Here is a 23,531-nt window from a genome sequence, read left to right on the forward strand (position 1 = left end):
TTTATACACCCCAGCAAAAGGGTATTATTGAAAGGAAACATATTCTTAATGTTGCTGGATCTTTGCTTTTTCAGTCTAGTCTTCCTATAAAATATTTGGGAGAGGCTATTCTAACTTCAATTTTTTTGATAAATAGAATGCCAACTTCAGTTTTAAAAGGACAATCTCCTTATGAATTAGTGTTTAAGAAAATGCCTATTTTTGATCACTTAAGAGTTTTTGGCAGTCTGTGTTTTGCTACAAAACTTAATAATCTTGATATGTTTTCTGAGCGTGCTGAAAAGTGTGTTTTGTTAGGATATTCTTCTGAAAAAAAAGGGTTATAAACTTTTAAGTCTTGATACAAATTCTATTTTTGTTTCCATGGATGTGAAGTTTTATGAGTCAGTTTTCCCATTTAAGATGAAGTCAACAACTGTTGATAATCAATTTGATTTTAGTAATTCAGTAGACCCTTTTTATTATCATGATCACAATAATTTTGAATATGTGAGTGATTTAATAGATCTAAATGACTTGAGTGTTAACCATCAAATGGATAGCTCTAATACAGCTCAGAATCTGGATGAAACTTAGTTTGGTACTACTTTTGTTAATAACAACCAGACTAACGAGGTATCTGAACCTTCATCTGATAGGACTATGCCAAGTCATTCAGATTCAACTGAGGAAAATAGTCATTTAGATTCATTGCCTTCTCTAGGACATTCAATAGGGGCATCTAGGTCTAGAAGAGAGTCTCGAATGCCTGTGAAATTCAATGATTATATTGTTGAAGGGAGGCATAGATATGGAATTGAACATACAATGAATTATTGTGTTCTTAGTGCTGAAAATAAATGTTTTCATTGTAATTTAAATAACACTATTGAATCAAAAAGTTTTGAAGAAGCATGTGTAGATCCAAACTGGATTGAAGCAATGAATAATGAAATGGAAGCTTTATATCGTAATCATACATGGGGTATTGTAGAACTTCCTAAAAAAAGGAAAACCAATAGGTTGTAAGTGGGTTTATAGAATTAAGTATAAACCCAATGGGGAAGTAGAAAGGTATAAGGCTCTTCTTATAACTAAGGGGTATAACCAAAGAGAAGGGGTTGATTATCAGGAAACTTTTTCTCCTGTAGTGAAAATAGTTACAGTTCGTATAGTTATTGCATTGTCTGTGAATAAATCTTGGCCTCTGTATCAATTAGACATTAATAAAGCATTTCTTTATGGAGACTTAACTGAGGATCTGTATATGAGTTTACCTCAAGGGTATCTTACTAAAGGTCATACAAGAGTATGTAAACCGGTTAAGTCATTATATGGATTAAAACAAGCTCCTAGAAAATGGAATGAAAAGTTATGTTTTGAATTGTTTAGCTATGGTTTTACTCGAAGTGAAAATGATTACTCCTTGTTTGTTAAACAAGACCGCAATTCAATTGTTATTTTGTTGGTTTATGTGGATGATATTATTCTTACAGGAAGTAATGAGTTTGAAATTTAGAATGTTAAATCTTTCCTAAACTCAAAATTTTTAATCAAAGATTTAGGGAAATTAAGCTATTTTCTTGGAATTGAAGTATTAAATACTAATAAAGGAGTATGTTTAAACCAAAGGAAATATTGTCTTGAACTTTCACATGAGTTTGGTATGTTAGGCTGTAAGCCTGCTTCAACTCCTTTAGAGGCAAATTTTGTTCCCAAAAGGAGTTGTGATGATAGTGATCCTTTACTTGAAAATGTAACTAAATTTCAGAAATTAGTTGAAAAACTTATATATCTAACCATTACAAGACCAGATATATCTTATTGTGTTCAAATTCTTAGTTAGTTTATGCATAAACCACATAAGTCACACTTAAATGTTGCATTCAGGTTACTTAGATATTTGAAAAGTAGTCCTGGTAAAGGTATTTCAATTGTAAAATCAAGAAATTATGACTTAATGGGTTATGTAAATGCTGATTGGGCTAAGTGTCTTAATTCAAGAAAGTCAGTTACTGGATATTTAATTTATTTTGGAAATTCTCTAATTTCCTAAAAAAGTAAAAAACAAGCTACTGTATCCAGATCTTCAACAGAGTGTGAACATAGAGTTTTAGGATCTATTACATGTGAAATATTTGGATTTTAAAATTGTTGTTTGATTTGGGAATTAAAAGTTTGATACCTGTACCAGATTTTTGTGATAATGAATATGCTATTAAGCTGGCTTTAAATCCTGTATTTCATGAAAAAACAAAACATTTTGAAATTGATTTGCATTTTGTTAGGGAAAAAATTACAAGGGGTTTTTTAAAGTTGAAAAAAATAATTTCTTCAAAACAAAGAGCTGATATTTTAACAAAGTTTTTAAGTGTTTCAAAACATAATTTTTTGATAGATGAAATTGGCTTAATTAATCCTTTTAAATAGAGTTAATATTTTTCCTCAAATGTCAAGTTTGAGGAGGGGTGTTAAATATTGTCAATATTACAATCAGTGTTACAAACTTGTCATTTGAGATTGTGCAGAGTGTCATGTGGAAGTTATATAGATAAGATTTGATATGAATTTAGAGTATATGGGTTGATAGTGTTAATTAATGGAAGTTGTTGACTAAGGTTGAAGGTTCTTCTTATTAATCATACGGGTTAACACGCAGGTCATAATATCCGTTTACCCGGAGTATATGTTGTTGGATGGAAGACTGATTCTTCATTATTCACTAGATATTTCTTTGTTTGTCTCTTAATTCTCTTTGTGTGTAATAAGACGTTAGGGTTTGTATAACCTAATTGTTCTCCGTCTGTTCTTAATCAATAGATTAGGATGAGTGTTTTGTTAAGAGTGTAGAGTAGGATTTATGTAATGAGGTTTTCTTTGTAAGTATCTGAAAACCATCTGTCTATTTGTCCTAAATTGATATAATAGATGATGATGTTGGGAAGATGAGTTTTTTGTTTTTTCACATGTGCGTATAATGTCGATCCAAGCCAAATGTTTATTAATCGGAGTCGATATATCTAAGAAACTATTAGGGCCATGAATACTTTTAACCACCTCCACCCTAAACGCCTTTGGTTGAGAAATAAACCTCTAAACCCATTTAAATAACAAAGCACGATTCAAAGCAAAATAGTTACCAACCCTTAAACCACCCTTGTCTTTGGCAGCTAACACCTTCTCCTAGCTTACCAACTATATTCCTTTCATCCTTATCAACACCATTAAATAAATTCCTTCTTAAAGCCTCCAATTTAGCCAAAATACCAGTAAGGACCCCTATAAATTGCCATATAATAAGTTGGAATGGAGCCCAAAACAGACTTTAGTAAAGTAAGCCTACCCCCAACAGAAAGAGTTTTAACCTTCCACCTGGATAACCGCTCTACCACCTTCTTTAACATATCAGACCAAGAAGCCAACTTTGACATAGAGCCACCAATCATGACTCCAAGATAAGAAAATGTGTTTTGCTCGCCATACAACCAATCATAGCCGCTGCTGATTCCACTTCTGGGGATGGAACTTCAATCCCTAATAACCTACATTTTCGTAGATTGATTTTAAGACCCGAAGCCATAAAAAACATTATAAAATCAGAACTATATGGCGATGCTTAGAATCTTTCCACTCTCCAATAAAAAATACATCATCTAGGTAAAACAGATGAGACACCTGGACCGAAGAAGAGGACCCAACAAAAATAGCAGAGAAAAGCCCTTGTTCCTTAGACCGAGAAAAAGATAAGTGAAGAGTCTGGATAACCAAGAAAAAAAAGGAGACAAAGGATCTCCTTGTTTAATCCCTCGAAAAAACTAAAACTCTTATGTGGGGATACCATTAACTAGAACAAAACCCCTAGAAGAAGAGAGACACCTTGTAATCCACTTCCTCCAACGCTCCCTAAATCCGAACCCATGAAGAAAATTATCAATAAAATTCCATTTTACCAAATCATACGCTTTTTCAAAATCTACTTTAAAAAGCATCGCCTTCTTTTTCTTGTTGTTACACCAAGAAATTAACTCCTTTAGAATCATAAGACCATCAAGAATCTGACGTCCTCGGACAAAAGTAGACTGCTCAACACTCACTAAGTCACCCACCACAAAACTCAGTTTATTAGCAAGGATTTTCCCTACAATCTTATACTGGTAACCAATCAAGCTAATAGGAAGAAAATCTTTAACAAACTTGGCATCCGCCACCTTAGGAATGAGGGCAATAAAAGAGGGATTACAGTCGGTCGGGAACTTGGCCGAGGAAAAGAACTCAAGAATTGCACTAACTACATTAGGGCCCACAATATGCCAAAATTTATGAAAAAACTTCAAATGTGAATACATCCAGACCTGGGGATTTATCAGAATCACAATCCTACACTGCCCTCTTTATCTCATCTGTCAAAATATTATCTTCTAACCACTTTCGTTGAAAATCTGGAAGTCTCTTCATAAAAATATCACCTAGAAGAATACGTGGTTGAAAAGGAAAAAAATTTCTTTTTAACTGTATTTGGCTCATCTATCCAATCACCATACGAAAAAAAACACCACAGATAACAAGTTGGATGCGCCTTTTATTTAAGATCCTATGAAAATATTTCTAGTTTTCATCTCCCTTAATAGCCCATTACACTTTAGCTTTCTGAGCTAAATCAAGAGCATCAAACTTCTCAACATTAGACAGGGACTTGAGTAAAGTCGATTTGTCTTCAATTATCGACTCCCTACCGTCACCCCAGTCTAAAAAGAACATCAATATCAGCTAGGGCTGAAAGCATCTTCAACTTAGCATAATTTTTTCCTCCTTCATAATTTGAACCCAAAAATGAAGTTTACCCTTTATGAATTATAGTTTAATTTTTAGAGCCACCATAACATTTGAGTTACTGACGATATCATTACCCCAAGACTCCACATCAATATTCTCAAACCCCTCTATAAGAAACCACGAATGAAATTGTTGGGTGCAAACCCAATCCCACATCGGCAAAAAGAAAAATTAGATGCTAACATATAAGGCAATGGGTAATCCCTTCAATCACCAATTATCTTTAGAAAATTGAACCTCATTGTTCTTTTATGTTGGAATTGTTGGGCTAGTAATGATCCTAACAAGTGGTATCAGAGTCATAACACGAATAACATTGGGATAAAATAGTTAATTTAGTTGGAATAGGGAGCAAAATTGTTATGAAACATTAAATAAGGACCAAAAGTGTTATATTAATCTTTTTTGGGACTAAAATCGTAAAATCATTAAACTTAAAAAGGTATTTTACTTTTTTTTTTTTTGAAAACTACATGCTGGTTTTTAGTATAATTCTTTTTATAAGAAAATTTTTGGTCTCAATAGCTTTTTGATGTCTTTCTAATATTTTTTGGTTCATAATCCAAGTAAAATGACTATAGAGTAAATTACATATTTGACCTTCGAGTATTGGTTTATGTAATTTGGTCTCAAAGGCTTTTTTTCTTTTCATAATTGTGATCTTTATTTGATGTTCTTATAGAGTTTTAGCACTTCTATTCAAGTCAAGTGACTATTTTTTCACGAATAAAACTGAATTTTGTAAAATTGGTCTAAAAAGATAGTCATTTTATTTGGAACAAAGATAGAAAAGAGTTTTAAAAAAACTCAAATAAGGACTAGAATTGCAATAAAAATATTTTTGTATTAAATCAAAACAATAATTTATCTTTCTAAAATAAATTATTGTTTTGGAGTTGGGGCCAATATATTATAAGAAAGGATCAAAATTGCAAGAAAGACTTTATAGGACCAAAATTCAAAAAACACATTTACTTCAAGAAAAAAAAGGTAATTTACTCTTTTTCCTTCATCGAGCATTTTCATTTTTAGTGTACTAAAGCTTTGGGTCTAGGATATCATACTTTTCGAGTGGTTTTCAATAATTTGAAGGGTTGGGATGGTATGGGTGTTTAAGGGATAGGTTAGAAGTGTGGTTCTTGTTACCAGGAAAGATTTGGGAGTGATTTGAGAGAGATTTGAGAGCTGGTATTTCATGTTGAAGATAATAGTTTTCATAGAACCTTCATGCATCAGGTAAGACAGGATACTTACCCACCAAGGGTCAGAGTAGTGACTTTCATTACACTTTGAATGCGGTTGTTTTTAAAGTCGGCCTCAGCGGTCAAACCTACACCACGACTTGTGTTTGTAGTAGGGTTTTGCCCCGTAGTGTTAGGTTTGTAAACCCTACTACATTAGGTTGCGAATATCATTGAGCCCCAAATAATATATATATGAATTATCAAGTTTGTTAAGTTACTAACCCTTATCAGAGTTTATATTTGATAATTTTGATAAAAGAGAGGTACTTTGTATTAATCTGTGTAAGTTATACATTAGGAACATTAGGAAAACATAGCGTTTGTCCTACAACCCTAATACTAGTCGACTTGACTTGTTGACTTTGTTGACTGTGGTCGAATCAATAATGACGGTTGTCACACATACCATGGTAGAGTGTGGTATGCGGTACACACCCTACCGACCCTATATTAGATTGTGTGGTATGTATACCACGTGTGATACTTTCTCCGCACCAAAAATGTTACCGTTTGCCCTTTGTAGCCTTTGGCGATGACTATATATATATATATATATATATATATATATATATATATATATATATATATATATATATTCAAAAACCACTATAAAAAATTATCTTCTTCTATAGTTTTTACACACAACATTTTCACTTTATACAATATTTGAAATCTTTGCAATCCAAAAATTAATCCAGACAACCCTCAATTTATTGCTCGTATCAAATCGCGTGCAAATGTTTGTCAAATTGAAACGTAAGTTTACCGACCATAAATGGATTCGTCTTTGATTTCATTTCGACCCCAAGCCCAACATTTTTTATATCAAGAAATACCACAACAATTTGACACGAAACAACCTCTTAGGCCAACAACTTTTCAACCCCCTCCCCCTGGCGGAATATGTTCCATCACCATAATTAAAATATATATGGGAAACTCAACCCGCTCCTGAATCAGTTGACGAGCCCGAACCCAAAATTGTTCGGGAAACCTAACCCGAACTTTCCAACCCCAAAAAATCTAAAAAAGGAAAAGCACTCGTTCAAAAAGTGTGACAAACCGAAATTTCTATCTTGTATAGTCGATCGATTCAATCAAAAGTCAGACTCGTTTCTGCTATCTTTTAGTATTGTTAAGAGTCTGTTTGAGTGTTCTAAAGCCTAATACATTCAAGGTTTGTGTGTTAGGATGTGTTAACTTAAGTTCATTGAGTTGAAATCAAGCCGGAAACTCCATCACAAGGAGTTCACGACAACAAAGTAAGGTTTACGACCGTAAACCCATGGCCAGCCATGAACCCCTCCCTTTAGTATGAAGTTCCTTCATTTTTGTTCCTTTCTCACATCCTCAAGTCAATAACACTCAATTCTCTCTCAAGTATCATCAAGAACACTTCCATTTCTCTTCAAAGTTCTAAGTATTCCTTTCATTGGTTGTTGATATCTTTCACATTCAAGTGACACCTTTTGATTTCATCCATGAATCCAACTCTTTTGACTTAGATCTTCAAACCTTCATCCTTTTCACCAAGAACACAAACTTGTTCTTGGTGGCCGTGAACACCCCAAAGGCTCCCAAAATCGTGAGTATCTTTTCTACCACCTTATATCCAATAGAAATACTTACTTTCCAACCTTGAATCAAACATATTGTTCATGATTTTCAAGAGTTTACGGCCGTAAACCTTTCATGGTGGCCGTAAACCCTTCATGAGATCATGATGGTCGTGAACCCTTCATACATGGTCGTAAACCCCTCATAGACCAAGCTTGGGTCGTGAACACTTCAAGTGTTCTTGGCCGTAAACACACCCATGGCCGTACACACTCATAAGTGTGGCCGTAAACTCCCTTTTACCAATCATATGTGATTGAACACTCCATTATGAGTGATTCCTAGTTCCTAAGGGTGTCTTCCATACATGATTAGTTGTTATGTACACTAATTGTACACATATATGTGTTATTATATGTTTATTAGGATCTGTTTGTGCTCGGGATTTCACTTGGCATACTTAGAATCTTATATCAATCCTTCATTCAAACCACTCACTACAGGTGAGTTCATACCCCTATAATCAACCTTTTACTTGTTTTAAATGCTTTTAGGGGGGGGGGGGGGATACAAGTTGAGACACAACTGAATTGTGTTTGGTTATACATTTGAATTCTTGCAAACATAAGAACTTTACTGTCTTCAAACACTGTTAAACTTCATTTTCAAAACCCTTTTTAAATTACTTATAAAACCCTTTTACTTTCAAAAATAATATTCATATAGATATTTAAGTACAAATATGCTTTAATAGACTTAGGACTAATGTTAACAACCTTGACTCCTATTCCTTGTTTGGTTGTGGGCTTAGGGTAGGATTCACTAGTCCGACTGTCGATTAACTTATACTTATACATATTAAATACTTATATGAATATTAAACCTCATTTTTAAGTTATACTCAACTTAATCGTTTATGATTAACAAGTGAGTCTTTCAACATGTCAGTTATACAACAAGCATGCTAGTATACTATAATAGGTATAGTTTAGAGGATTACTATTTACTATTCTAGAACAATGAAACTTACATGAGTCAGATCATTCATACTATAACAAGAACAAAAGGAACCTATATATTTACAAAAGGAACATATACACTATAACTAGAACAAGATAACAATAATGTGAGATACTACTTAATGGCACAACAATACACTTGCTGTGTCACGTTTTGTAACCAGAGTCTCCTGGAGGGAGAGCGGGCATTGTGTGTATAGATCTATACGGGACAGACAATCCAACACCTCGACTGTTAACTACAGTTCCAGCCGGCAAGGCTAAGGGGTGACAAATGTCACATTGTTTCGACGTCAGAAGGTCGTCATGTTTACAACAGTCAATCAACATGGTTACAAGCTTATCACATTTTACCTTAATTTAACTAATTGGTTTTAAGGTAGTTAGTGTTTCAGTAGTTATTTTATACAATATTCCCGCACACTTTCATTTTTCCATTACATTCATATGGTGATATTCTCACATAAAAAGGTAATACATACTATTTTCTAGTAAAGATAGTTATAAACTTGGGAAAACATACATTTTTTCTAACAAACAAACATACAAAACAGTTGGGTCTTGGTAGATGACCACATGTAATTATAAGCAAAAAATATAGGATTTTCTAGGGAATATACAAACATTTTACATCTAACACTTACCAACATTTTCATCAAACTAATACAAACATTTGACACTAAAATGCTTATTAAATCACCAGATTGTATGCTGATCTACTCTTTCAAAATAACTTGTATCCTCAGGTCACCAGTAGACAGGTACAGATTGCCATGTTTTGCGAAGACAGAGCTTATTCAAGACTCGTCTTATTCTTTTGATAATATGTTCATTTTTGGTGTCATTTAAACTTTACAAAGAACACTTGTATTAACTATACTATTTAATGCAATGGATGTCGTTGCTTGATTTACTATATTGCATTGTTATGAGACTATACATGACTACCTCCACCCCAGAACGATTCCACCGTTCCGGTTTTGGGGTGTGATAGATTGGTATCAGAGCATTGTTTATCGCGAATAAAGTATATCAACCCATAAAAGATATATAACTATAAACACAATGGGATTAAAACACTCTGACCAAGAGTTATACTTTTATAAATATATACAAGTATTTTACTAAAAGTATACATAAAAGCATTCATACTAGGATCAGTATCATACTAGGTGTACATGCAACCTTAGAAACCTTAGATCTATGTTTTCTCTAAAATACATACAAATTTGATTTCCAAGGTTTACAACCTAACTAGCATGTTATGGGGTACTTGTAATACAAAAATTTAAGTAGAATAACATACCTTTGTTTTGGAGTTGATTGCTTGGAGTTTTAGAGCCTAGCACCAATAGTGTGGATGCCTGAAGTGGTGTCACAAATCACCTAAAACAACTTGGAAATACTTGAGAGAATATGATGCTCACTAAAATCGGCCCAGCCTTGTTTCTCACACATACTAGTGCTAATTCTAGAACCAAGGATCTCTTTATATAGTATGGAGGATTAGGGTTACACCCTAATACCCATGACTCTTCATTTACCTAGGATCCATGGGTTAGAAGCTCCATGGACTATCCATGGACTTCCATATACTCTTAGCCCATCCTAAATAATCTTAGCCCTATGTAAGAGTCCATATTTAATTAGCCTCTTTTGATCATTAAATTAATTCCAAAATCAATTCTTGATCAACACTAATTAAATAATATGATTTAATATTAATATATTATAACTTATAATATATTAATAGATCATAGACATCTTACTCTCAAAAGTATATCCATACAAATTGTTAGGTGAAGTGCAACCCAAATGGACCATGTCGGGTCGGGTCAACTTCATACCAAATATAGTTACGGACTTAGACACCTTATCCAACAGTCTCCCACTTGGATAAGTCTAATAACTATAGTTACAAGTATAAATTCAAGAGCCAACCAACAATCGTAGGTCTTTAAAACTCTATTGAACTATGAAGCCCCATTTTAGATAAGTGATCATATAATCATCTGTTCTCAAGATATCAGCCGGACAAATACATGGAACAATGTCGTACTTATTGTCCAACAATTGTTTCTCCGTCTCTTATTTGTTTGACATAGAACTAAATTGAACACATCAATTAGGTTCTGTCGGGGCCCGACACACAAGTCAAAAACAAATCATCGAGGGGCCCAAATATCGCTTCTAATGCTAGAAGGAACATATAAACTTCGACTCATATGCTTGTACTAACTACTAGTTGAATTATGCACAAAAGCACGTTTTATGACATCAAGTTACTGATGATGGGTTTTGGTCATAAGACATCCTATGTGCTCATACAAACCCTAATGCTTGGATCTAGGTTTCTCTATTGTACATGCTTTGAATCCAAGACTATAAACCCTAATTCTAGCATATGGAAATCAATATTAACATATAATTAGGTTTAAGATAGTACCTTGATTGTTATGTAGCAATAACAATCCCAATTCCTCCTTGAATTGACTTTGGAAGGCTTAGAGTCACAAGTGTCACTCCTCTAATGGCTCACAAACACCATAAGCAAGAGGATGAAGAGGAGAGAGGTTAGAGGCTGCCTAAAACGTGTTCTAACCCTAGAAAAGAAGTTCCCCCACGTTTTTGAGCCTTAAGGGTTCTATATATAGTGAGGCTATTAGGGTTATCTAACAAGGAAACCCTAATTTGGTTGCTTAAGCCCTAAGCAACCCATAGACTCCTTTAATCAAGCCCATGGACAATTTTCTTATGGGTTTCCCCATAGAATTCGTCCACCCCTTGATTCAAGGCAATCCATGGCCCAAATTGCAATTATCTTATAATTACAATTCCAGTCCCTTAAGTTTAATTAATCTCTTTTAGTCACAAAACTAATTACCAATTAATTATTGACTAATATTAATTAAACAATATGATTTCTCCTTTAATATATTATTCTCATAATATATTAATAAATCATATTTAATCCTTTCTCTCCATAATTTATCCTATCAAGTTGCTTTGGTGAAGGCAACCCAAAAGGACCATGCACCATCGGGTCAAGTACATACCAAAATAGTTATGGACTTAGACACTAATCCAACAACTGATGCGTTTTCGTACAATCAATGGATAACCAACTCATAGTCAACAACTCATATTTCTAGGTTTGAAGATATATATATATATATATATATATATATATATATATATATATATATATGATATTACTGTCTCACGATCACTCGAGATAAATTCCATGAAGTGATACAGGTGAGCGTGGGTTTAATCCAATACTCAGACCTTATGAGCACTCATGAATGTTGTAGTAACCATTGCCATGTCTAATGCACCTTAGACAAATATTACAAGCCAAATTCATGACAGTCTTAATTCAATACCTACTTCCAACATATGACCGACTGTGGAGAGTTTTGAATAAAATAATTATTCTGGAAGTCAAAACATGCAAAATTGAAACAATAGTAAACAATTAACATAAAATAGCAACACCTTTCTTATAAATAAATGACAACTTTTATTTAATCATCAAATGTCAATTACATTTGACAAGTTTCACAAATAGCTATCTAATTATTAAAAATAATATCGTCTCTCAGCCCGATGCTCCTCGCATGCTGCAAATGTCTAACCCTAGTCAGTCCCTTGGTGAGAGGATCTGTAGGGTTCTCTTTTGACGATACCCTCTTTGCCACGAGGAGTCTTTCTTCTATCTTGTGTCTTATGAAGTGATATTTTTTGTCAATGTGACTGGATCTACCATGATCTCTTGGTTTCTTGGCTAAGGCAACCACACTATTGCTGTCACAAAAAATCTCCATAAGCTCCTGTATAGCTGGTACAACTCCAAGGTCTCCAATGAAGTTCTTCATCCATATCGTCTCCTTTTCTGCTTCACTTGCTGCTATTTACTCTGATTCACAAGTAGAATCAGTTACTATCTCCTGCTTAGAACTTTTCCAAGTAATTGCTCCTCCATTCACTATAAAGACCCAGCCTGACTGAGAGTGGAAATTATCCCTATCAGTCTGAAAACTAGCATCGCTATACCATACTACACTCAAGTCATCACTCCCACTGAGGGTAAGAACCCAGTCCTTAGTCCTCCGCAGGTACTTGAGAATATTCTTTACCATAGTCCAATGAGCCTTGCCAAGGTTTCCTTGATATCTGCTGACCATGCTCAAGGCAAAGGCCACATCAGGACGAGTACACGTCATAGCATACATGATCGAGCCAATAGCGGAAGCATATGGTAATCAACTCATCTCAACTATCTCAGCCTCTGAACTTGGACTCCAATTCTTACTCAGTCTAACATTGTGCTGGATTGGTAAGTCTCCTTTCTTGGAATTCTCCATGTTGAACCTCTTCAACACTTTATCCAAGTAGGTACTCTGACTAAGTCCAATTAGTCTTTTACTCCTTTCTCTCAGTATTCTTATCCCTAAGATATAGGCAACTTCTCCAAGGTCCTTCATAGCGAAACACTTCCCAAGCTGGGACTTAACCTCCTGCAAAGTTGGGATGCCATTTCCTATGAGTAGTATGTCATTCACATACAGTACCAAAAAACTAACTATACTCCCACTGTCTAAGTCCATAACTATAATTGGTAAGACTTGACCCGACCCGACATGGTCCATTTGGGTTGCATGACATCATGCACTTGGATAGACTAAAATGAGAGAAATAACACTTAAGGTTTATTAATATATTATAAGTTCTAATATATTAATAAGATTATTTAATTAGTATTGATCAAGAATTAATTTAGAATTAATTAAGTGATCAAAAGAAGACTAATTAAATATATGGGTTGATTGTGTAAATCATCCATACTTATATAGTGGGCTAATGCTCCATGGATTATCAAGTTGAGATAAAACCCATAAGATGCTCCATGGATGCTCCATGGATGCTCCATGGTGTATTTGAACCCATGGATCCAAGGAAATGGAAAGCCATGACAATTAGGGTTTACCCTAATTATGACACACTATATAAACACCTTACTCTTGTCAAAATCGATGACTAGAGTGTGTGAGAAGGGCAAGCCGATTTTAGAAGTGATCCAATTTCTCTCTAAGTTATTCCAAGTGCTTATGGTGTTGTGTGAACCATTTGAGGTGTCACACTTGGAGCACTAGGCTCTCGAGCTACATGGAATCAAGCACCAACAAAGAGGTATGTAATTCTACTAGATTTTATATTATTTGTACTTTATATTATGCTAGTTAGAACAATACCTTGGAAATTCATATTTGCATGTATAATAGAGAAAACATAGATCCAAGGTATTTAGGGTTGCATGTACACTTAGGAGTGTTAGAATGCTCAAAACCCAACAGTGGTATCAGAGCCTAGGCTTGTTTTCACTTATACTTGCAAAATTGGCTTGAAAAAACGAAGTTTTGTGCTGTCTGGACAGGGGACTCGATGAGTCCATAAAGGGACTCGACGAGTCCAAGGAAAAACTCATCCAACTCGCCAAGTTTGTTCATGCACTCGACGAGTTGGACCCCCAAACAGCATATCTTCGAGTTTTAGTGCTGGAATTGGTCTAGAATCATTACCTATGACTGTTTTGGACCTATAAAACCTGTTTTTATGTGGTAATGATTGTGTTAAACCAATTTCAATGCTATAATCAAAGTTTCAAGTTTATATGTGTTTATGTTATTCTTGAAAATTGTTGATTATGAATGTTCATGCTTATGAGTTTTGTTAGATCATAGGAATTATGTGCAAATTGTTTGTTAGTATAATTCATGATCTTGATGAAAATTGTATGGAGTTCATAACTTGTCCTCAAGTTATGAATTTCCAAGAGTTTTATGTTTCCTTGATTTATGATTTAGTTTAGATTGATGAAAAAAATTATGTTTTGTTGATTTCAATCCATATTAATCTAAAAGAAGTTCATAAATATGTTTTTGTAACTTGTCTTCAAGTTATGTGAAAAGTCATATTTATGAATCTTAAAACTCATAAAAGTGTTGTAGGTTACATAAAAGTGAAGAGTTTTTCCATTAAATTGCTTAATGACTCCATAACTTGTCTTCAAGTTATGGATGTTGAAAAGTCACTTCATTAAAAATGTTATTAAAGAATAAGGGGTTACATTAAAATGAAGAGTCTTCATTTTTAATGAACCATTAAACTCATAAGTTATGAAATGAAAGGTTTTGAATAGTTTCAAAACTTGCCCTCAAGTTTTGGAATTTGTAAAGTCTCACACACATTAATGCTTTAATTCCAAACTCTAGAATTTTAATAGTTAAAATTCAAACTTTATGGACTTTATTAAATTATTAAAGTGTTTAATTAAAAGAGTTAATAATTCCATAATGACATGGTTTAAGTTTAATTAAATTAAGAGTATAGTTTAATTAATTGATTAAACCACCAAGTATTTTAAATGTTTAAAATACACCCTTATACTATTATTATAATTTCAATTATATAGATATGTATAAGATAAAGTCAATCTTACCGTTAGTAGGCCTCATTCACGAAACCGGTCTATAAGGGGGTGGGGGTATATGGTTACTGCCTATAAAATGGCAGTTTAATGGGTGTCCACTCTCACCCACCGCTTCCTTGACTGGTGGAGGGTCGTTAGCCGAACGGGTAGGAAATGACTATAATTCTACCTTCATTAAAAGTATAATGATAAATACTAAGTAACTAAACACTTATAAATTCCCAATCTTAGTTACTTAGGAAAATGTGAAATAGGTGCTAACCCATGAAATTACACTTTGTACCTTACCAAGTCGTTAGTGGAGCGTGTGTGGTTAACCGTCACACTAACAAGGACTAGTAAGAGTGGAAAAGGGCGACTTGACTTTATTATAGATCGATGGAGCGTGTGTGGTTAACCGACACATCAATTAGGTGATAAAGTTAAGGGTACCAAGTCAATTTGCATGGTTATTCACACTTTGTTTGTGATCCTCGACATCCCAGTCACAAACATGAGAGGGCACAATCGAGATTCAAACATGCCATTGAAAGTTCAATGTATCTCAAAAGATCTAGGAGTTTCAAATCCAATTAAAACTTAATTATATTTCGTTTTTCCTGGTGGAAATTGGTAAATCGTCATTTACCTACCTTCAACTATTTTATAACTTGGATTACGACATCCCTCTTCCAGTTATAAATAGGTTGTTGGATCCTAGCCTTAATATTTCATATTGGGTGTCATATTAAGGACTTTAAATCAACTAACTTGAATTTCTCCCTCAGATAACTATGGTCTTCCCAAATCTTTAGGAACAAGCTTCCTAATGAATATGATATCCCAAATGGCAATCAAGGTGAAAGATCAATCCGTTTATTGTGCATTAGTGGGACTAGAAATCATACTTCACTTCCTCCACCTCCTCCAATAAATCTCTCTATCCCACAAGTTTCAAGACTTGATAAGTTCTAAGTCACTCAATCCCTGTTGGCAAGAAAAGTCTATATGTGCTTATATCTTAGAGGTTAAGTCACATATTGACAAGCCGGGAGAGTTGGGTGTCGAAGTCTCGAGGTAGCTGGCTGTTGACTTGGTTCTTCAGTCACTTCCTGATGACAGATCACGACATGACCCTTAATGATCTCACCTATTTGCTTGATGATGCTGAATCAACAATGATTTGGAGCATCGGTAAAGCAAATTGGATTGGAAGATCTACTTCCCAAACCTATTTGGACATTGAAAATGGTGACATTGGAAGTCTAAAAAAGGCTTTCTCTTCCCAATGGAAAGGGATCGGCCATAGTCAACTCGGTTGACCAAATGGTAAAGAGAAAGACTAAGTCTGAGATAGTCCCGTGTATCATTATCAAAGAGTCCATATGTTTCTAATGCCAAAGGAAGGGACATTGGTTGCGAAGTTGCTAAATTTACCTGAGAGATCTTAAGGATGGTAAAGTCAATAAGTTTGACTCTACTTCAGGTAAAGTCCATTGTCTAACTCTATTAAGTTTCTATTATGAGATTCTAATTGCATGATGTGACTGGGTCACATGTTGATGTTTTAAGAATCAAAGAAAAGTGAAGAAACTTAAAGGAAGTACATGCTGATTCTGATCTCGAAGATGGATTTCGATCGCATGGTTTGGTGATCAGAATTTTGAGCTGTTACTTAAAGAGTTGTAACAGATTGCTTAAGAATAGGTATCAACAAGGTTTTTATATGGATTGTAAGGATAAGTTTTTCCGCAAAGTTTTAAAATAAAAGGAAATTTTTGATTTTATTTATTTTAAGTATCCTTACAATGGCATTTATGAAAAATTGTTGCTTACATGATTCCATTGATAGCAATTATGGAAGATGGATTTGATTCTCTCATTTGTGGTAGTGTCTAAATTTACCAAATAAGGAAAGATTCTCATCACCCAAGTTTCAATTGGATAGAAACTTGGAATCATGCGACTTGTATTGTATGATGAATGAGAATTTTTCATCTTTGGGAAATTAAGACTAATTCCTTTTTCACATGTACATGTGAGTCAAGTGAAGGACTAAAGGATTGGGTACACTTGGTTGTGTGCTGGTCCACCACAAAAGTTGATAAGATTATTCATTATGATTTACTAAAGTTTAGTAAATATGGTTATACTTACAAGTTTAAGTATAATTCTGGATCATTGGAGAAGTTTCAATGATAGACAGAATGAGTAAGAAGAATCAAATAAGGCAGAAAGATAAAAGTTTCTCCAATCTGAAGAGATGTGAGAGTACTTGTGTATCTTGTTTTATGATTATCTTAGTGATTATGGAACCATATCACAATTGATCCTCTAAGGACACCTTAGTGCATTTGTTTTCCTAAGGAGAGGAATCGTGAATTGTTGAAATGGTTAAATCAAAAGATAAATCATACTTCGTTCCAAAAACAAATCCTGGAGGTATACTCCAAGATTGTAACTTGAGTGACATGGTCTTTAGAAAAGTTTTTAACACTTGTCAAATGTAGAGTAAGATGTTTCCTATTCTTGTACATTTGAGATTTGTAAGTTGTGATGTTTTGGATAAAACAAAGACCAACTAAGACTAATTGTGAGAAGTGTTTAACTTGATAAGAATCCGCACTAACTCTTGAATATTTGTTTTGTCAAGGAATGGTTCTTGACAAAAGAGAATCTTATATGTCAAGAGGACAGTGGGAGTCATGAGATAGTTTCAAGAACTAATCAAGAGTTTTGTTAATCACTCGTCCACGACTTAAGGTTTATAACCTATCGTGTTGACTTATTCTTGTTTCTATGCCATTCCAGTTAAAGTTGGTTATGCTTGTGAGTTCTATGAGTTCTCAACTGTTTGCATAACCTGGAAGCAATGGTAGGCCCTTGTGCTGCCGGGTGGCAAGAAATTAAGATTGAACAAATTCAGTCAATATGTGTTTGGATTTGCCACTTACCTTGTCTTGTGATTATGGTTTTGACAAATGCACATGGATAGGAACTTATACACCATAAAATCTAAGTGTCATAAAGTTTCTCTCCGATTCATGAGAATGTTGGTGAGGAAACGCTTTCACTAAGAAGATTTTAAGCAGATAACGGTTGTGACATTTGCATTCTCATATAGTTAGTGGAGCGTGTGTGGTTAACCAGCACACTAACTACTGAGAATTGCAAAAGGTCTAGACAAACATGTGAGCTATCTAAGGAAAGGTGTATGTTTTTGATAAAGTCTTATCAAAGCAATCTAGTATCAGAAATATGAACTTTGGTAAGAAAGTCAATAAAGTATTGATTTTTAGAAGTCCAGTTGATTTCTAGGTACATGTCAAAGCTAGTGGGAGCATAAGTGTTATGCTAGTAAGATAATAATCATCATGCAAGTGGGAGCATGATTATTATGTTAAAATTTGCAAGTTACCAATGTTAATTATAGAAAACAAAAGTTTCAACCCGCTCTGAAAAGTTATTTTGCTATAATTAAGGGAGAGGATTTTATACATCATTCCAATTCTACAAGCTTAGATTGAGATTTTAATCAACTTTAGTCAAGGATATATATGAATGTTATGTTGGAATGGTTCAACATAAGGAAATTCTATATATGTTGCGTTCTCAAAATTTAATTATGATTACGACATACCTCTTCATAGTTCGAATTGTGAGAATATGGCAAATAAAAATTTATAGCATGAATCGTGTCCTATATGCTTCGGGTATAGGTTCAATTACATGTGCTATAATCCGGTCTAAATTTTCCAAATGCCTAGGGCATTAAGATGGAAAAAGGAAGAGAACTGGAAATGACTAAAATGATTAAGCAAATTGTCAAGGACAATATGAGGTTTACCAAAGATTGGTTGCTCATGGACAATTGGAAGTATAGAGTAAAGACCATATTGACATATTTTGAAAAGAGGCAACTCTTGTTCAAAATGGGAATATGGTATTGTTTCCATAGGTGGAAGTTATTCTTTGATACTGTGTAAGATTAAAGAACTTAATGCAAAGAAGGATATTCAAAGGAATGTACTTTGAATTTGAGACTTCATGGAATACTCTGTAATGTCTGTTGCCAAGCCTTTGTGACTTCTGGGCATAGTCATTACAAAGGGATCATTGCATATGAGTTTAGAATCTAACAAACTATAGTAAATGGCAAGAGTTCAGTATTCTTACATTTATAATAAGGATTGGAATTGTGAAATGAGGATCATTGAAAGGTTGTCAATCGATCTGTTTCACAAAGATAGGACCATATGTAAACATGGTGTGCATACTTGGAGTATGGAATAGCTATTGTTTAGACAAACATAGTGTGCATGCTTAGAGCATGGCGTCACTACAGTTTTAATTCAAGTATTAAGTTGATTAATCGAAACATGAATAATGAGTAATCCATATGGTGCTTAGATAAAAGGGTTTTATTTACTCTCAAGTGTTGAGGCCATACGAGATTAGTATTATTTTTGTGTTTCACTTTGCATGTTTTGACTTCCAGGATAACTAGGTCGTTCTTCCCGAATGACTAAGTTATTCAAACCATCCACAGTCAGTCATATGTTGGAAGTAGATATGAATCAAGACTGTCATGAATTTGGGTTGTAAGATTTGTCTAAGGTGCATTAGACATAGCAATGGTTGCTACAACATTGATGAGTGCTCATAAGTTCTGAGTATTGGATTCAACCCATGCTCATTTGGATTCACTTCATGGATTTTATCACGAGTGAATCATGAGACGATAATATCTTATATTCTTCAAACCTAGAGATATGAGTTGTTGACTATGAGTTGGTTATACATTGATTGCACGAAAACGCATTGGTAACACGATGTTATAAAACGTGCCTTTGTGTATGATTCAGCAAGTAGTACAACAAGCATATGAGTCAAATTTTATCCATTCCTTTTACCCTTAAAGGGATAAGAGCGATATATGTGGGCCCCTCGATGATTTAGTGATGACACCCCTAAGTGCTTGGCCAATCCTGGACTGATTTGATTTGTTCAATTAGTCTATCGTCATAAATCAGACATCGGGAAACAACAAATGGACAGAGAGAATGATCCATTTGGGTCATTGATTTGTTTAGAGTTCGGCAGCAGCTTTTGAGAGCTACGATTGCTGGTCAGGTTATGAAGTCATACTTGTAATAATAGTTTTAGACTTATCCAAGTGGGAGACTGTTGGATTAATGTCTAAGTCCATAACTATAATTGGTAAGACTTGACCCAACCCGACATGGTCCATTTGGGTTGCATGGCATCATGCACTTGGATAGACTTAAATGAGAGAAATAACACTTAAGGTTTATTAATATATTATAAGTTCTAATATATTAATAAGATTATTTAATTAGTATTGATCAAGAATTAATTTAGAATTAATTAAGTGATCAAAAGAAGACTAATTAAATATATGGGTTGATTGTGTAAATCATCCATACTTATATAGTGGGCTAATGCTCCATGGATTATCAAGTTGGGATAAAACCCATAAGATGCTCCATGGTGTATTTGAACCCATGGATCCAAGGAAATGGAAAGCCATGACAATTAGGGTTTACCCTAATTATGGCACACTATATAAACACCTTACTCTTTTCAAAATCAGTGACTAGAGTATGTGAGAAGGGAAGCCGATTTTAGAAGTGATCCAATTTCTCTCTAAGTTATTCCAAGTGCTTATGGTGTTGTGTGAACCATTTGAGGTGTCACACTTGGAGCACTAGGCTCTCGAGCTACATGGAATCAAGCACCAACAAAGAGGTATGTAATTCTACTAGATTTTATATTATTTGTACTTTATATTATGCTAGTTAGAACAATACCTTGGAAATTCATATTTGCATGTATAATAGAGAAAACATAGATCCAAGGTATTTAGGGTTGCATGTACACTTAGGAGTGTTAGAATGCTCAAAACCCAGCACCACTAGCCCTAACATATACACATGACTCATCCTCACTCCTCGAAAATCCAAACTCTTTGACTTTCTCATCAAATCAAAGATTCCATCTGCGAGATGCTTATTTCAATCCATAAATGGATTTATCAAGCTTACACACTCTATTAGGGTACTTAGCATCGACAAATCCCTCTGACTGATTCATGTAAACATACTCAGCCAACTTTCCATTAAGGAAAGCGGTTTTGACATCCATTTGCCATATTTCATAATCATGAAATGCAACTATGGCTAGCAGAACCCTAAAGGACTTAATCTTCGCTATTGGTGAGAAGGTCTCATCATAGTCAACTCCCGAAGTTTGAGTAAAGCTCTTCGCCACCAGTCGCGCTTTGTAAGTGTGCACCTTCCCATCCATGTCGATCTTCTTCTTGAAGATCCATTTGGACCCAACTATCCTACGACCTAGTACATTGTCAACCAAGTTCGAAACTTGATTGTCATACATGGACTGAATCTCGTTGTCCATAGCCACCTTCCATTTAGTAGACTCGGGGCCTGCCATGGCTTCCCTGTAATTATTAGGTTCATCCAAATCTATTAGTGTACTGTCACCGATAAATGTATCACCTTCAGTAGTGATGTGATAACCATAATAAAAATCAGGTGTGTTCCTAACTCTAGTGGAACGCATCGGAGGTACGGACTCATCGATCAGCTCAACATGAGTTTCCTTCTCAGGTTGGTTGCTAATGTTTGAGGTTCCTTCACTGCTTGACTCTTGAAGTTCTTCAAGGCCAATTTTCCTCCCACTGTCTCCTTGGCTTATAAATTCTCTCTCATGAAAGACTCCTTGGCTTGAAGTTCTTCAAGGTCAATTTTCCTCCCACTGTCTCCTTGGCTTATAAATTCTCTCTCATAAATTCTCTCTCCTTGCCACAAAGACCACATTCTCACTAGGTCTGTAGAAGAGGTAACCAAAGGATTTCTGTGGGTAGCTGATGAAAATACACCTATAACTTCGAGGTTCGAGCTTGTCGTGAGAATCGCGCCTCACGAAGGGATCGCAACCCCAAATCTCGATGTGGTTTAAATTAGGAACTTTCCCAGTCCACATCTTGTGAGGTGTTTTAGCAACCTTTTTGGTAGGGACTAGATTAAGGATATGGGCAGCAGTCTCTAAGGCATACCCCCAGAATGAGATTGGTAACGAAGCTCGACTCATCATGGAACGAACCATGTCTAACAAGGTTCGATTGCACCTCTCAGCCACACCATTCAGCTGTGGTGTCCTAGGAGGTGTCAATTGTGAGATAATCCCACATTACTTAAGATAGTCAAGGAACTCAATACTATGATACTCTCCTCCCCGATCGGATCGGAGCATCTTGATGTTCCTACCCAGTTGATTCTCCACTTCCTGCTTGAACTCTTTGAACTTTTCAAAGGTTTCTGACTTATGCTTGGTTAAGTAGATATATCCATATCTACTGTAATCATCAGTAAAAGTCACATAGTAGCGATTAGCATCCCTAGTGGCGGTTTTGAAGGGTCCACACACATCTGTGTGTATGAGGTTCAACAAACCTTCAACCCTCTCACAAGTACAAGTGAAGGGTGACTTTGTCATTTTCCAAGTAAACAAGACTTGCAACTATCATCTGATTTTAGGTCAAATGATTCCAAAACTCCAGCCTTTTGGAGTTGGCCTATGCGCTTCTTGTTGACATGTCCAAGACGACAATTCCACAAGGATGCTTTATCCAAGGTAATTGGAGAATCAATATGAAAAACATTATTTCCTAAGTTGTCTACAATCGACACAGTTTCATATACACCATCACAAGGTAATGCTTTAAAATAAAACACATCATCATAAAAAGCATCGATAACACCAATTTTATGATCAAATGAAAATGTGAATCCTTCCTTGAACAAACTATGAAAGGAAATAATATTTCTCGCCATTTCTGACGAGTAACAACATTTATTCAAATCTAAAGTTAACCCATTATTAAGCAATAAAGAATAAACTCCAATCTTGGTCATAGGTGATGCTTTCCTATTGCCCATGATTAAGTTTATCTTCCGGTGCTACACTTCCTCACTACTTCTTAGGCCCTACAAATCAGTACAATATGAATCCCACAGCCTGTATCAAACACCCAAGAGTTAGTATGCAATGAGTTATTAGACAATATGGTATAAATACCTACATGGGTGGGTTTAACTTTCCCATCATTTACATCCTGCAAGTACTTAGGGCAACTTCCCTTCCAGTGCCCCTTTTCGTGGCAGTAGAAGCATTGTGCTTCCTTTGGGTTTGATGAAGGAGGAATGGGACCTTTCTTAGTACCACTTGAAGAGGAGCCATCAAGAGAATTTCGTTTGGTACCCTTCGAAGGGGTCTTCCTCTTCTTCCCCTGTCCCTGCCCAATTTCCAGAACACTAGCTGTTGTAGGAGTAGGAGTAGAAGTAACAACCGATTTACCTTTAAGGCCACTTTCAGCAGTCCTTA

The 23,531-nt window shown here is 34.9% G+C and overlaps 1 protein-coding gene across 1 annotated transcript in view; it reads left to right on the forward strand.

Moving 5' to 3' along the window:
- LOC145076315 (uncharacterized) overlaps positions 1-23,531 on the forward strand; it is a 30,237-nt gene that overhangs the window by 2,002 nt on the left and 4,704 nt on the right. Inside the window, exons 4-5 of the mRNA XM_079022239.1 lie at positions 376-489; positions 607-1,004. Of these exons, the coding sequence (XP_078878365.1) occupies positions 376-489; positions 607-1,004 (512 nt within the window). The remainder of the gene's footprint in view (positions 1-375; positions 490-606; positions 1,005-23,531) is intronic.

The sequence above is a fragment of the Lactuca serriola genome, chromosome 9 (genome assembly GCF_051521515.1).
Source record: "Lactuca serriola cultivar US96UC23 chromosome 9, Lser_US96UC23_V15, whole genome shotgun sequence".
NCBI lineage: Eukaryota > Viridiplantae > Streptophyta > Magnoliopsida > Asterales > Asteraceae > Lactuca > Lactuca serriola.